A 15,938-nucleotide genomic window follows, 5' to 3' on the forward strand; every position below is an offset into this window, starting at 1 on the left:
TATTCTCATAAAAACGATCATGGTAGATTCCAGGATATTGAGAACTGACAACTTAAATCTAGATAATTACTTGTACATGGTATTTGAAACATTACACTCATAATGCAGGTCAGTGAGTGATGCTATTAACATGTTATTGACTCCGTTATTGACTCATAAACCACTTCACTTCAGTATTCCTTACTTCTGTTAATTTTTACCTGATTTGAAAACCACCGACAATCTGAGTATGAAATGACCGTCTGTTGCCAGTGAAGTTACGGATTAGAAGTGCACACATTCAGTCTCAAGCACTTCCTTAAATACTTTGTGTCCCAGTCTGAATCAGTTTGTGAGTGTTACAGATGACAGTGTGCATAGCTCCATAATGACCTTTGACCTCTAAATGTTTCCGTGGAAAGATATCTATGTGCCGTGTATTTTTCCATCCATTTTGTCTACACACAAGTTTTCAGTGGTTGTTACCATGTTAATGTGGTAATGTGGGGTTGACCAGAATATTTCTGTACCTTTAAAAAAAAATAAGGTCAGACTGGAAGATAAAGACAAACAGAAAAATGGAAAACTATCTTTTCCATTTCACAGAAGATTCACAACAGCTTTATTCTCTTTAGACTAATAATAATAATAATAATGGGTTCTTATATAGTGCACGTATCCACGAGTACATTTGCTCAAGGCGCTTTACAATTATTATTACCCCTGGTCACTGGACTTAATTTTGATACCACTCAACTCCCTGGGTAGCAAACAACAGCTCACATGTGCAGCCAATCAGCGCAGCAGAGCTAAACACACACATTACAACCACTGTTCTACCAGGTACCCATCACTCCTGGGTTGGGAGAAGCAATGAGGAATAAAGCGCCTTGCTCAAGGACACAACACCATAGCCATGCTGGGGTTCGAACTCACCATCCTGTAATCGTGCGTCCACTGCTCTAGCCACTGGGCAATGACCCCTCCGTCATCATGGAGCTATGCAGTCTACCATCATCGGCTTTGTGTCCCAGTCTGAATCAGTTTAATCATGCACATGATAGTAAAGCCTATAAACTAAACGTTTATAGGCCTTATCATGTAAATATAACTACACCGGTAGGAAATCTAAACCAAATCAAAACTCATTTAAAATAGATTACAGGAAGAATTATTATAAAATGCACAGGAACAGATAACATTCGGTTGTGAAACTTTACCTATTTCCAGAAATAATATGCTTCATGTAGTCTCTGACAGCCGTTGAAAGATGAACAAAAATTTAAATATTTTATAGTCACCTGATTAAAACTATTCATGCACACAATCAAGTAATTTTCAGTGATAAATAATTGAATACCGTAATTTCAAATCTTATTCTCTTTCATTTTTTCAAAGACAGATAAAACTGATTTTGAAACAAGTTACAATGTATGATCCATCCTTGCTTAGCATAATTCTTATCAATATCAAACAGCTTTCTTTCCCTAAATGTACAGTTTTTGAAAACATCGGCAGACTGTCAAAATAGGTGTATGAAAATGTGCTATGTATTTTGCATCAACTATCAAATAAGAAATAAAAAAATCTAAAATTACAGATAAATGTGTATTCCTAAGTTTTATTTCTAGACTGAAAATAATTGTGCCAAAATGGCCAACAGTTCAAATGTGTTTTACGTTGATAGTCTTTTACATGTAAAGTAACAACTGAAGGGTGGATTTGAGGTTGCTGCAAGATGAGAATTGCATTGTATGTGGTTTCCTCCGTCATGTACCCGGAGCAACCCTCTCCTCGCCTACTGGTACTGCGCAATACTTCTTTAGATTGAGTCTAATCTAATTCTGATGGGAAACTCAGATTGACAGAACGGATTTAATATGCATTAGAGGTTGCCAGGGCAACAACGCAGATAAATGATACGGAGCAGCTCCCCCAGGGACAGTTGATATTGTCTGCGTGCACACAGTAAACACAACCTGGCAGATCTCAGCAGAGCTTTCCCAATACCTGCCAGCATAAATGTTGGCATCGGAGAGATAAGATCCATGGAAATAACCATTACTCCAAATACACTGGCATATATATCTCGTTTCCTCAGGGGTGTCTGTATGTTTGGTCCCATGAGCCAGTCTCACTGCTCGGTGACCTGACCCAGGTGTTCAATCTACGTCAATAGCCATTGTCAGCCATAATAGATACATTTTAGGCAGAGAGTTTAGATACGATTTCCCCAAGCGCATAACAAGTCTGAGTTGATGTAATAGTTTCTGACATTTCCTGACGTTTAAAGCATATCTCTCTGTTTCTCCTTTCTTTCCAGGCTCCTGTCTGTTCCCCATGTCTCCTCATCTTCCCTCCTCCACTCTCTCTATTTCTCTCCCTTCCCCTCATCAAACAATATACAAATGTCTCGTCATATACAGTCAGTTTTCAAGTAAGATTTAACAAAGGCTACACTGGTAGTATTTTAGGTTTCTTTACAGTCTGAAAATGGACATCTATAATTCAGTTGCCGTAGCAGTGTATTTGCATTATCTCGGGGACCAGAAAATACATGATTTGGGAACTGCATTAAGATTTATACTATCTCTTTACATAACTGTGCTGGTATACCAAGGAGAACCCTTGTAAAATTCTGTGAATCTGTTTCAGTTGTTAATCAACCAGATTTCTGTTTCATACATGTACAATCTGCCATATCAAGAAGTGAAAGAATGAATATCCTGGAAAAGTTCCACAAGTGTTTCATGTTCTCTCTTGTAGGACCATAATATTCCAGTGGAAAATTTTTATTCGGTGGCCCCACATCATTCCGGGGTATACCCTGTGCACACACAGTTGTATGAAGCATGGAGGAAAGTCTGGAATATCCGGGTGACAAGCACGGAAGAGTATCCACATCTCAGACCGGCGAGTAAAAGAAGAGGCTTTACCCATCGGAATATCATGGTAAATGAGAATCAGTTTCTGTTACCATATCATTTCCATGTTTTCATGCATACCTCTCCATTCGACCAATGTTCATGGATATCCCATCATTTGCATGTTGTCATGGATATACCATTAGTCACATATTATCATGGGCCCATCATTTACATATTGTCATAGACATGCCATCTCAAACTTAGTTTCGTGGATACTGCATCATTTGCCTATCGCCATGACTACACCATCAGTCACATATTTTCATGGCCACACCATCTTTTGTTCATTGTCAGGGAAACACATTTCCATATTGTCATGGAAACTTCATTTTCTAGTAATCATTAGTTGTGATTTGTTCTGTGAAACCATTTCGGAAGAGTAACTAGTACTGCAGGAACTGAACTGAAAAGTAAAAGTGAATAAAAACTTGATTAGTTTTTTATTCAAAGCTTTGAATATCAGAAAATACAAAGACCATTTTGGTAAAATGTGCCATGTTAATTTGCCCTTGCACTTTCAAGCCAAATGGGGATGCTCTAGGAAAAGACAACATACCAAGCATTGACGTGTATCAACTCTAGAGGGCGCTGTCGCCAACCTTCGCGTGTGATCTCTTTACCATGTTCTTTCACATAAAAGATAGAGGATAAATACTTTGCATCGAAAATGAGCAGATCTTTGGATTTTATATTTAAATATTTGACTAAATAATAGTGGGAACAATCCTAAAAGGAAGATTAATAAATTGATAGGAAAGTTCTTCATCTTTTTGAGGCCTGGTTGAAAAGAAACTACTTGATGGCCACAAAGGTAGACCATGAACTTGAGATCAATTGTAATCTGCATCAGAAAAGTACTTCATCATGTAAAACCTGCACTTGAATGAACATAAATATACACTAACAAAGTCAGTTAAACTCGTTGAACTTCATGACATCGTGCACTGATCGATCGCTGTTTGTCTGTTTTTTTTTCTACCATGGCAGGTTTTACCAAGGCAAACATGTGGCCTGTTTACGCACACTATTTTTATGAATAAATACCCAGGTGGAAGCTCTAAACTGCAGAAGAGTATTCATGGTGGGGAATTATTTCAGACTTTTATAAATAATCCGGTAAGTTTTAAAATAACATTTGTAGTTCAATACATAGAATTTTTGGAGGTAAAAAATATCACTGTAGCACATAATGCGATGGTTAGACTTGTACACTTGAATGTTTGAACTTGAACTTTTGGTACAGACGGTAAAATGTTTCACTGAATGTTTAATCTTGTCTGGCTGCAAGCAGAGTTGAGGTTGTGCACAGTTGACCAGTATTTCAGCATGTTTCAAGAAGTCAAAAAACATGAACTACTTTTCATATCAAACAAAATTCATGAAAAGAGATCAAAAAAGAATGTCTTTGTCCCTTTAGTAAATAAAATGGCATAGTTGTGAATTGCACTTTGTAGTGTAGGACCTTGTGAATCTGAAATTCATCATCTTATGACAATGAAATGATATAATTGCTAATTATTACACTTTTCTCATTTCAGATAAATATTTTTATGACGCATTTATCTAATTATGGGAATGACAGATTAGCTTTATATACGTTTGAGAGTGTTATAAAATTTGTTCAATGTTGGACCAATCTGCAGTTGAAGACTGTACCTCCAGTAGAATTAGCAGAGAAATACTTCGCATTGTATGAAGAAGAAAAGGATCCAGTGTGGCAAGTGAGTTAGCTTGTGAAAGTGTTAGGGGGTTCAGTCTCAAAGGGCTGCAATTTGACTGGTCACTTTCAAATTTTGACCCTTTAACCTGGTCATGATATTAATATTGTTCATCGCTCTCAATACTGGAATAAGTCTTCACATTCACCCTTGTGGTAACTGTGTAAGTGCTTCATGATGGCAATAGCGCCCTCAGCGACCAACCAGATCAAGATATTATAGTCATTATGTATTTGTATGCTGACAGGTATGCTGCCTGTCTGTGTATTCTTTCAAGGATAATAGCATAGCTGTACCCTTCAATAATACTTGTACTAACTTTTTCGACAAACCAGCACATCCTCTTCTACCTTCTACTGTAAATATATATTAAAATACCCAGTGTTGGCTTTGCTAACACAATATACAGCATGAATAATACCGGTGTTTTATGTCGTTGTTTATACACGAATCCTAGTCTGGACTGAAATTCAGTCGTCAACAATAACATTTTGATATTGTACACATGTAGACAGCTTTGAAAAGATTGGAGTCACAAACAATAAACTGTCTTCAACATACATGACAAAAGTAAATGGAAAATATGTTTGTTGAGGAAACAGAGGTTTAACTTGTACAAGTGATGCATATCAAATTTAATGATGTGAGACAGCCAAATATGATTTAGAATACTGACAGTTTAGATGGGTGTGTTTTTGCATTACAGAATCCATGTGATGATAAACGCCATCAGGGAATCTGGTCAAACAGCAAATCATGTGATAGACTTCCAAAATTCCTAGTTATCGGACCTCAAAAAACAGGTAAGTCTGACCAAAAAAAAATGTAGTTCCTGTTTGTGTTGATGCTTGCAATATTCATATCATTATACGACAAACAAACTTGTTGAAGAACATAGTGACATTCATTCTGGTGTTCATGCCACAACAAAAGGTGAAAATGTCTTTGCAATTCTACCCTGCCATGAGTGAAAAATGTCTCTCACAGTCTTTACAAGAAAAATGTTCCCCGTCTGCCAACATCTGTTTTAAGTTTCCTAGGAAAATCAATAATTTTTTGTTTGAGAAAATTATTGTTGGATCTTGCTCCTATAGGCCTTGCACTTCCTCAGCTGTAGACCTTACCTTTTATCCGTTTGTTGGCAAATTGTACTTTGGGACATGGATAAATAGATCTTGAACAAGGAGAAAACCCTCTGCATTTTACCTCAACCCAACTCCCCTATAAAAAAGATTGGAATTGCAAAAAACCACATGACTACATTCTACGTGAACTTGCTGGAAACACAATACATTTGCCAAGTAGCTTGTTTGAAGGTAGACTGCAGATTTATTTTGAGCAACATACCAAATCTGAATGATGACTGCTGAATGTCACAACTACAGAACTTCCTTGGCGTAACCATGGCATTTAGCCAGTACAAACTTGCAAAGTAGAGTACGACCCCTTTCCCTCTACACATAATGAGTTTTGTTTGTCTGACAAGTGTTTTAATTACCGGTATTCTCATTCCCTGAATGATGCTACAGAATGCAGGTACAGTAATTGTGACCGTATCCTGACATTTTACTTTCACAACTTTGTATCTTGATTGGACTATTCTATTTCACCACCATCAGGGACCACAGCTCTGTACAGTTTCCTAAGTATGCATCCATCCATTGTTAGCAATTTTCCAAGCACCAAAACCTTTGGAAGAAGTCCAGTTTTTCAGCGGCGCCAATTATTACAGAGGCATAGACTGGTAAGTGCGATTGAATTCAGTCATTGGCTGACTTTGGTCATGTGACTCTTAAAGCATGACTGTCATTGGTGTCTTGCTTGTCATACATGCTGACTTGCTGTTACATATATGTAAGTGTTTAATGCTCAGAATCAAATGGCAAAGGCAATTATTGGAAAAATTGTTATTTCAAGGTACTGTATTTTCAATAATTTTTGTACAAATTATTTTACATGAATGAAAATCAAAGCTTTTGTAATGTTCTAATGCTCTTTACTTGCATTTTATGTAAAATGTAAGATAATACTGAGAAATTTTCCAGTTCCTCCAGAATTCTCACCCTTACCACTTGTTTTGTAGGTATATGGAGTACTTTCCTCTGCCGTCAAATAGCTCCACTGATATTGTATTTGAAAAGAGCGCCACATATTTTGATAATCACCAAGTTCCAAAGAGGGCGTTTTCCTTACTTCCGCGTGCCAAGATAGTTACGATTCTAATCAGTCCCTCGAAACGTGCCTACTCCTGGTATCAGGTAAGAAACCAACATCAAGAAATGGTTTTCAGAGATGTGTGGTTCTCTTTGACGAGTGACCTCTTGAGGGCAGTGTTCAAAGTTAGCAATCCCGAACTTGCCATAGGTGGCGCACTCAAATCTGCATCTGTGTTCTGTGGCATGGCACACTCAAGCATCGTCTCCAGCTTCAAGACTGTCCACTAGTTACCTCTTGTGTATTTGAAAATGAAACTAAGGCAAATTCTCTGATGAAGATGTAAATTAAGAAATACAAGTCATTGTCATGGCAAACTTTGCCAAACAAAGATTTTTCCTGTAGCATAGGATCCAGAACTGGTAAAAGGAGATGCCATGTAAATGTTTATGATGTAAACAATGAAAATTCACAATCATCTGTACACTCTTTCTTGATTCATGGATTAAATTATTACATCTAAAATTGTTCCTAGCACAAACCTTTTGCATTAAATACTGTGACTTTGTATAAAGCAGTTCTGTATCTAACAAGAATTATATATTTTTCATTGCACAGCACATGAGAGCCCATCAGGACCCTACTGCCGTGAATTACACCTTTTATGAGATTGTATCTGCAAAACTAGATGCTCCCAAGGCAGTTAGAGACATACAGAACAGATGTCTCAAGCCAGGAATGTATGGTGAACATCTAGAAAGATGGCTGTCCTACTATGCAGCCAATCAGGTATTCGCTTAGTCTCCTATCTTGCAGCCAATCAGATGTTGGCTTACTGCAGTATCAAGACTTCAGACTTAAGGTGGTTGGAAAGGCTATTTTTGCACCAATTCTTTTCTCAGAGTTAATGTCAAATTTCAAGTGTTAGAATCAAGATATTTAGTTCAAATTTTCAGGATAATTCCCTTAGTTAATATTTTCTCCAAAGAATATAAAAATTGTATATTTGCAGCCATGATTTTGAAATATGACACCAGTAAATATTAAAATTTAATTTTTCATATTTTTTTTACATATTTGAATTTAATAATAATTGGATAGTATTAATATTACCAAATTAGTTATAAATATGTTGACACTATTTATTGTAAGATTTGTACGGCAGGATTTGTATATAAAATTTGTTTTTATGATTTTACATGGGTTTATATATCAAAAAATTATTAAAAATTCTTTGAAATTTCAAAATGTGATTTTCAAAAAGTACTTCAAATACAGGAAAATTGTGCTGTACAAATCTTATCTGTAACCTTGTTAATAGGCTGTAAAAATTTCATGTCCATATCTCATTTCAAAGTTGGATTAAATTGGTATACAATTATGTAGGAAAACTGTTATTCTGTCAAAAATGTTGAAAACAAGCCATATTTGCACCCCTCTTTTGAAGTCATAGAGCAGTTTTTTTTGGTTAATCTCACTTTTGACATCTCTTTGACACTCAAAGAATCTAAAAATGCATTTACAATAGCAGTCACTCACTCTGAATGCCAGCACCGCCTTGTCAAACTTTCCTGAAAAACAGCAAATAATGACTTTCCCTTTTCAAACATTTTATTAAAAGCTAGGGGACCTCTACCATAGTTAATACACTAAGGACTCCCCAACTTCTTCTTATTTGGTCAGTTTTTCAGAAGTTTTAACAGGCTATAACTCTGCAATGCCTTTGTGCCAAAATGTCTAGTTTTTTTTATTCCACAGAGAATGTTGACTACTTTTATATTTTAATAGTTTTGTTGAAATTTATAACTGACGCTCTAGCCTTTCCAACCACCTTAAAACTTTGATACTGAAATCATCAATTCAGTAGCATTTTTCTACTAAAATTATGATACACTCTGTATATTTCAAGCACTCATAGCAAAGTTTAACCAGCCGGTCAATTCTTGATGATGTTACTTTAACAATGATTTCCATCACGTTATGTGCAGTTATTCAAATAACAAATGGTGTTTTTCTGCCAACCGTACTCATAGTTGAATGGCCATGACAGGATCATATGCCATGTTTGTGTCTTGTTCAAGAAAATAATGTTACTCATGTAAAGATGTGAGACCACAATATTCGGTCACCACAAAATTCATGCTGCGTTAAACCATGAGAATAAAAAGATTGTTTTATTAGCTGGCTCTTTCAAAATTATTTTTAGTGCAGTAAAGAAGTACTTTAAAATGGAAAAGGGCATGTTTTAGTTTTGCAGTAAAGTCACAATAACAACTGTCCTGTTGCAAATTGCAATATAGTTGTCACTTTTAACCTTTACCCTTTAACCTTACCATAGGTGCTGATCCTTGATGGTGAGATGTTGAAGTCAGATCCTGTGTCAGCCATGAACAAAGTTCAGAGGTTTCTGAAGATAAAACCGTACTTCAACTATGAAGAACATCTCAAGTGAGTTCAACCCATTGCCACCATCAAACCATGGTATAACCCAATTGTTTCCAATAGTGTTGAAGGAACTATGCACTCATAGAAAGGGGTGAAAGCGTCAAATTTTGGTTTGTATTTCCATCTGATACAGATATAAGTGTAAATCAGTGTGGCCTCTACTTTTGAAGTTCTAAAAAGCTTACATGGGGTTCAAACTTTACGTAACAGTGTATATCCAGCCATGCGTGGTGAGAGCTGTACTCTTTGAATTTTTGATCTTGACCATAAAATGTCTCCCTGGATATTTAATCTTTTGTGGATGCAAGCACAGTTGAGGTGGTGCAGAGTTGACCAGTACTTCAGCATGTTTCAAAAAGTCAAACAACACAAAGCTTTTATTTCAAACTTTTCATATCAAACAAAATTCATGAAAAAAGTTCAAAAAAGAGAGTTTTTGTCCCTTTTATATGCACCTTGAAAGTGAAAGACTTAAACTTTTGCTCTAACTTTCCTCAAGGAATCTTTTAATCATTCTCTTTCAAAATCAAGAATAAAAATAGGGGGTCACCGTGCAAATTTTGGTACTAGAGAAACAAATAACCCAAGATTTACCGATATTAGAAATTCAAAATGGCTGCCATGCCTGTGTTAACTCTATGGCGAAAAATAAAAATTTTCGAATTTCAAAAAAATAAGCCGGTGAAAAGTTTTCTTACACCAAGAGCTTTAAAATGAACCCCCACAAATGGTATATCAGAAGAGAACTGTAAAAGTTTGAGAGTCCGAATGTCTGTCCCCGAGGTGCGTTCTACCTTAAGATTGTACACACCTCAAACTGAAAGACGTATCAAACTTTCCATGATGAAACTTTCAACCATACTCTTACCAAATTGAGAATAAAAATCAGGGGTCAATTTACAATATTTTGTTTCAGAGAAGCATATTACCCGACATTTACCAATATTTGAAAGTTAGATGGCTGCCATTCCTGAGTAAGCTGTATGGGGTCCAGGGAAAATGAAGTTTTTGATTTTTCATAAAACTAAGATGGTGAAAACTTTGCTCACTTGAAGAGCTTCAAAATGAGTTGGCACACAAGTGTGGACCAGAAAATTACTGTAAAAATTTTAAGGTCAAAATGTATGCTCATTGTACCCTAAGCTTGCCCCAACTCTTGATATGAAGTAAACTTCAAAAACAAAGTAGATCATGTTGCTTCAACTCTGAAATAAAATTATCTAAAACTTGCTTTTTTGTTTGATGTCCATGTTTTCTCATTCACAGGTTTGACAGCAAGAAGGGTTTTTATTGCCAGGTTGTAAAGGGGCAGACCAAATGCCTTGGCAAGAGCAAAGGTCGCAATTATCCCGCAATGGACCCCCTGGCACAGAAATTCCTTCAGCAGTACTACAAGACTCACAACGTTGAATTGTCAAAGCTGCTGACAAGACTGGGACAGCAGCTGCCTGATTGGCTACAGGATGAACTAAAGGGGGTCTAGAAACTGATGAGGAGGACCTTGAAACTGTGTGGGTTTTGGGGTGTTTAGAAACAGTTGCTAAGTATGAAGGATGATGTGGATTCTGATGACTTTGGTTAAGCAGTCTTTGAAAAAAACAATGCCAGTGACAAGCATCCTTCAGTTTTGTTGATATTTAGCAACAGTCAGGTTTATGCATTTAATGTCTTTTGGGTATCAAAAAACTGTATTATATAATGGAATATTGAAACTGTGTATTGGTATCTTGAACTCTGGGTGCCCTGTGGCGTGGGTATCTAGATACTGTTACACATGGATATCCAAATCAGTAGCTGGGTATCTAGAGACTGTACCACATGCTGGATATCTGGAAACAGTTCGATTTCAGGATATGGTGAAGTAGATTTTTTATATGTTGGATATCTTAAAACGTTTTCTAGTATTGGTAAACTTTCAACAAGTGGAAGAGTTTTGAGAACTTTGATGGAAAATTTGAAACTAATAACCTCAACATTTCAGCTAAAGAGATTTTTATCTTATTTTAATCATAGTTGTACAAAATATTTAAAAAAAGGAATTTTGGTGCTAAAATCATGAAGTGAAGATGAACTTTCTGGAAATATATTTAAAGAGAACACTTTTATATGGTTTTGAGCTCTAATAAAAAATGTTCTTTTCGTACAGTATGTTAGAAAGAATCAGATGTTGGGAGGGTAAACATTCATGTTATGTGATATCATTTTCTTTTGTTTCTAAGAAGCTGTGCTATTGGTGTAATTGCCTCAAGTGACAATCATGTGATTGCCATGTGACTTATAATACCATATATGGCAAATTGAACTGTAGGTGTTTTGAAATGCTTTTCTTTGCCTCTGCTTGTGTTTTTAACTGTTTTAGAGGTTTAGAGTACAGCAGAAAAATAAACATCTTTATATGAAAAGTTTGTAACTTACAGTTTTGACAAAGCAACTCTTTTATCGGATTTACTTGTACAGTGACCTTGATGGTGCATATATCAGAATCTTAATTAAAATTGAGAACTTTGTCAGGAGTTCATGGTCCCTCTCAATTACATCTTTCCTTGTTTAAATAAGAAGTGTCACAAAATCCATCTGAAATCTGCAATGATTGTATACATTGTGATATTATTATGATGAAACCAAACGATGACGCAATTCAGTGATGAACATCCACAAAATAGATGCTACGCTTTTCATTTCTAACAGCAATGGGGCAAGGAATGCTTTTCAGTGAAATGGATTTTAATTGAATTGTGCTGTAACAAAGGTCACATGAGCCGATCTGGTAATCAAGTGTTTTCTTGCATCCAGCCAGTTATCACAACAACCATTTGTACGTTTGCACTTGCTTGATTTTGCTTGATCTTTGACAGAAAGTGAGTGATTACAAATATTTGTTTGCCATTCACAGACAGACACCATGTTACTCAGAAATAATATCATAACATGTTTGTTGAAGAGTTTGTCCATTTTTTGTGATTTTGTTGTCCTCAAGGTAACATGTGGTCATTTTCAATTTATTTGTATTCATAATTTGAACCAACAGCGACACATACCTGCCTTGACTTGAAGATCTGTTTGCCATAGGGCAGTCCTTTCCGTACATTTTCTTACAAACAAGGATAGAAACGCCCTGAAGGAATGGCTCTTCCCGTCTAACATCTGCTCCACTGCTGCGAACATAAAATTCTGGGATCTTGAGGTACATCTCTGCTGATCTAGATTCCGCGTAATCTTTCAAGATTTTGCTCTCTGGGTGTAGCAAAGCGACGGATCAATGTTACGCTCCTCACTCATTAGTGTTGATTTGCTCCAACCCATGCACCATTAGACATTGGTACATCCCGCTTTATATTCAATAGGGTGGGCAGATCCAAAAACAAATGTATATGGGTGAAATCTCAGGAGTCATTTTGTCAGGTTTGTTCAGAAGACAAGAGGGCTTTGTATGTGCTAGCATAAGTGAAGTTTACTAGACACAAGCCTACTGATATGAATGAACTTACGGGGTTTTTCAGGAGGCCTCTAACCAAGTATCCTATCCCTAACTCACTGTGTCCCTTTAGGTTACTACTGATTAACGGAAGTGCTGCCTATGTTTAGTAATAATGGTATTGCATCTTGCTACCACCTCTGTGTAGCTTTCATCTGTTATCGGCAAAGATGAAATCAGCATTTAACAAGATGCGTTGACGCATAGACCCTCGAGAAAAGTTTTTCTGGAGGGTCTATGGTTGATATCACAACATAGGGTCACATGTTTCTTTCTAAGGCATTCATTGTACCTCTCTAGCCAGGCTTAACCCTTTCACCACCATGGTTCCCTGTATACAGGTCCAACTTTACCATAGAAAACAATGGATTTGGGACAAACCATGGTGGTGAAAGGCTTAAAGGGTCAGTCAGTAGCTGTAACTTTGGATGATTTGTTTTTCGCTGTTTTTTGTTTTTAATATCAACAACAGGTTCTTGTTCTACTCCCAAAAGCATATTGACATAAACAGTATTTTGCTTGTCAATTCAGCCTGTACATGTACAGACTGCATTGTTATTGTTGACAAGTGAATTCTGGTCCAGACTAGAATTCAAATGTAAACAATAACATATAGAGACACTTTGTTTATAGACTAAATAGTTGGTATTTCAACATGCTTTGGGGAATAGAACAAGAACTTGCAATTGATTTCCGACACAGAAGTAGTTAAAAATCAAAAAGGTCACAGCTACTAGCCATTTATGGCAGTCAGTTCCAACAGAAATATCCTCAGAAAATTTGACCTGAGCCAAAGTTTTCAGCCTGCTTGAAGTGATTTTTTTTCTGTCCAGTTGCATGTGTGTGTCTGTTCGTCTACCCATGACTGGGAGAGTTAATGTAAGTACCTATCTGAGTAATATGGTGTGAATTCTGTGGTATTCTTTGCATTGGACGTTTGTGTGTGTGAATGTCTCAAAATGTGTCACGTGTCGGTGATTGGTATTAGCACCACGGGGTATGTGTACATGTCTGTCTGTTTGTCTGTCTTTCAGGTCTATTGAATACATAGTCCTTTGAATACACCACCTTAGAGGCTGAGAATCAGATTTTATGAAATCCAGATTATATAGCTTTCTGTGATTTGCTATGCATACCCTTGCATCTCACCGAAGTTCTGTTTTCTCACAGCCTTTCTGTGTTAAAGAGGATTGATAACATGAGGTCAGCAAAAATAATCCTCATGAAATAATTGTTCTCTATAGCAATCTGAGACAAGGCCTCTGAAATTGTTGGGACAAACTTTTGTATCCCAATGCAAGTGTATGATGCTTGATTCTAAGGAAGGCGCCATTGGAGGGATCAAATTACAAACACCCAGTGAGTCACACAGGTCATAGGTGATAGGTCATTCACATTGAATGGGTAATTAAACATACATACTGATATTATTTTATTTTAACACCATTCTAATGATGGTCACTTCTTTTAATGAATTTGTTTTATGGTTAAAAATTATTTGCATGGACAGAAATTTGAAACATTGGTGTACAAAGTAAGTTGCTTCCTCAGAATGAAGCGATCCAAACTTTATTTTTATTTGCCAGTGTAATATAAACAAATACAAATATGAAATAAAAAGCTTTTTGTTAAACCATTTGGTTCATGTCTGTGTTTAAGATGATGTGAATGTGTACAAGTGTCGCATACATGGTCACTGTGCAGTAGATTGAATTCTAAAGTAACAACTTTGACTGAAATGGAGTCCGATGCATCGTAAAGGCAAAATGCGCCACTGGGACAGATATTCAAACTCTCAAACTTTTATGATACATTTTCGGTCTACCACTTGCGGGAAGCTCATGGCAGATCGTCCATGTAGCCGACACGAACACGAAGTGTCTGTGACTGGCTACCAAAAAGTATGAAAAATCGTAAAGAATGAGCTACAAAATCACTATCAGTTTTAAGTTGCAGGTGAATAAGTCTGTGCCTTTGTATAAATTACTATAAAAATAGTAGAAAGTGAACAAGCAGCTGAAAGTTAGTTGAGGAGACCTTAAACGCATATCATTTGCATCTCATTGTCGGCTACATGGACTGTGTGCCAAGGTCATGGAGTAAACTTTTTACCTGCTTATATTTGTGAAAACAGAAAATGTTATTTTTCCCATATAGTTAACACAGGGATGGCAACCATTTTTAGCTCATATTTGGTATGAATATAAATACCAAAAAGAGCTTATATGGTGAGTCGGTGGCGTCTGTATGTCTGTATATTTGTGGGTATGTATGTGCGGATGTATGTCTGTCACACGCAAAGGTTCCCATACAGCCAAATCCACCATCTCAGTATTTGGTGTACAGGTAGATGCACGGGTTGAGATGTGAATTTGTTCAAATGAATACGTCAGTGTCAAAAATGTGCAAATGAAGTAAGAAAAGAGGGAAATCCTGCAAATGTGCGAGTGATGGCATGCCAGTGACTTGAAACAGGCTAACTCCACTGACTTGAGTCATTTCCTGTCATTGTTTATGAACTGTTAAATATTAACAGACCTACTCAAACCATAGACAGTAGAGGGGAGGAAGACCGTCAGTAGAGGGGAGGAAGATCGTCTATGGTCAAACTAAGAGGGGCCAGCTGCCTTTCTGCTATGCATGTTGCTAAAGTTGACCTCCAGTACCTAAAGTTTCAGACCTTAATTACTTTTGTCATTCTTTTTTTTCTGGTTTAAATATTTCTTGTTGTTTTTCTGGTTGTACTGTGCAGAAATCATTGTCATAACATCAACGTAGAATTTTCCTGCACTGAACAGATAGAAACAACATTTATTGTTGATCTTTGGTACCCATACTGGTATATACCAATTCTCATCAAATTTGAGCGACACCGTATAATTGCGGTATTTTTAATTTCAAGTGACTGCAAATTATGATAATGGGTAATGTGTTTCTCAATTACAAACCAAAGTTTGAACACAGACCCCTGATTTTTATTCTCGATCTTGAAAAGCCATTGTTTGAATCTTCCTGGAGGAAAGTTTTGGCAAAAGTTTAAAGGCCCAATAGCTGGAAATTTTATGCATTATTTTCATGATTTTATTTTCCAACCAAAGTTGGTTAGTGTAAATGTTCTAACTGAAGGGCATGTATAGAAGTATCACTGCTCGCTGATTTGGACCATGCATACACATTTTAAAAGGCTGAATAATAAATGGATGCCGCACTCATAAAATGGCGCCCTCACGAACAAGTACA

General features: G+C 36.5%; 1 protein-coding gene across 1 annotated transcript in view; it reads left to right on the forward strand.

Moving 5' to 3' along the window:
- The window catches only part of LOC139122841 (bifunctional heparan sulfate N-deacetylase/N-sulfotransferase 1-like), a 32,610-nt gene extending 20,447 nt beyond the window's left edge, over positions 1-12,163 (forward strand). The window contains 10 exon segments of the mRNA XM_070688648.1: positions 2,746-2,931; positions 3,894-4,022; positions 4,445-4,627; positions 5,331-5,427; positions 6,244-6,317; positions 6,319-6,368; positions 6,708-6,882; positions 7,397-7,567; positions 9,117-9,226; positions 10,490-12,163. Coding sequence (XP_070544749.1) covers positions 2,746-2,931; positions 3,894-4,022; positions 4,445-4,627; positions 5,331-5,427; positions 6,244-6,317; positions 6,319-6,368; positions 6,708-6,882; positions 7,397-7,567; positions 9,117-9,226; positions 10,490-10,706 — 1,392 coding nt within the window. The 3' untranslated portion in view covers positions 10,707-12,163.
- Positions 12,164-15,938: the final 3,775 nt, after the last annotated feature.

This window comes from Ptychodera flava, chromosome 22 (genome assembly GCF_041260155.1).
Source record: "Ptychodera flava strain L36383 chromosome 22, AS_Pfla_20210202, whole genome shotgun sequence".
In the NCBI taxonomy this organism is placed as follows: domain Eukaryota; kingdom Metazoa; phylum Hemichordata; class Enteropneusta; family Ptychoderidae; genus Ptychodera; species Ptychodera flava.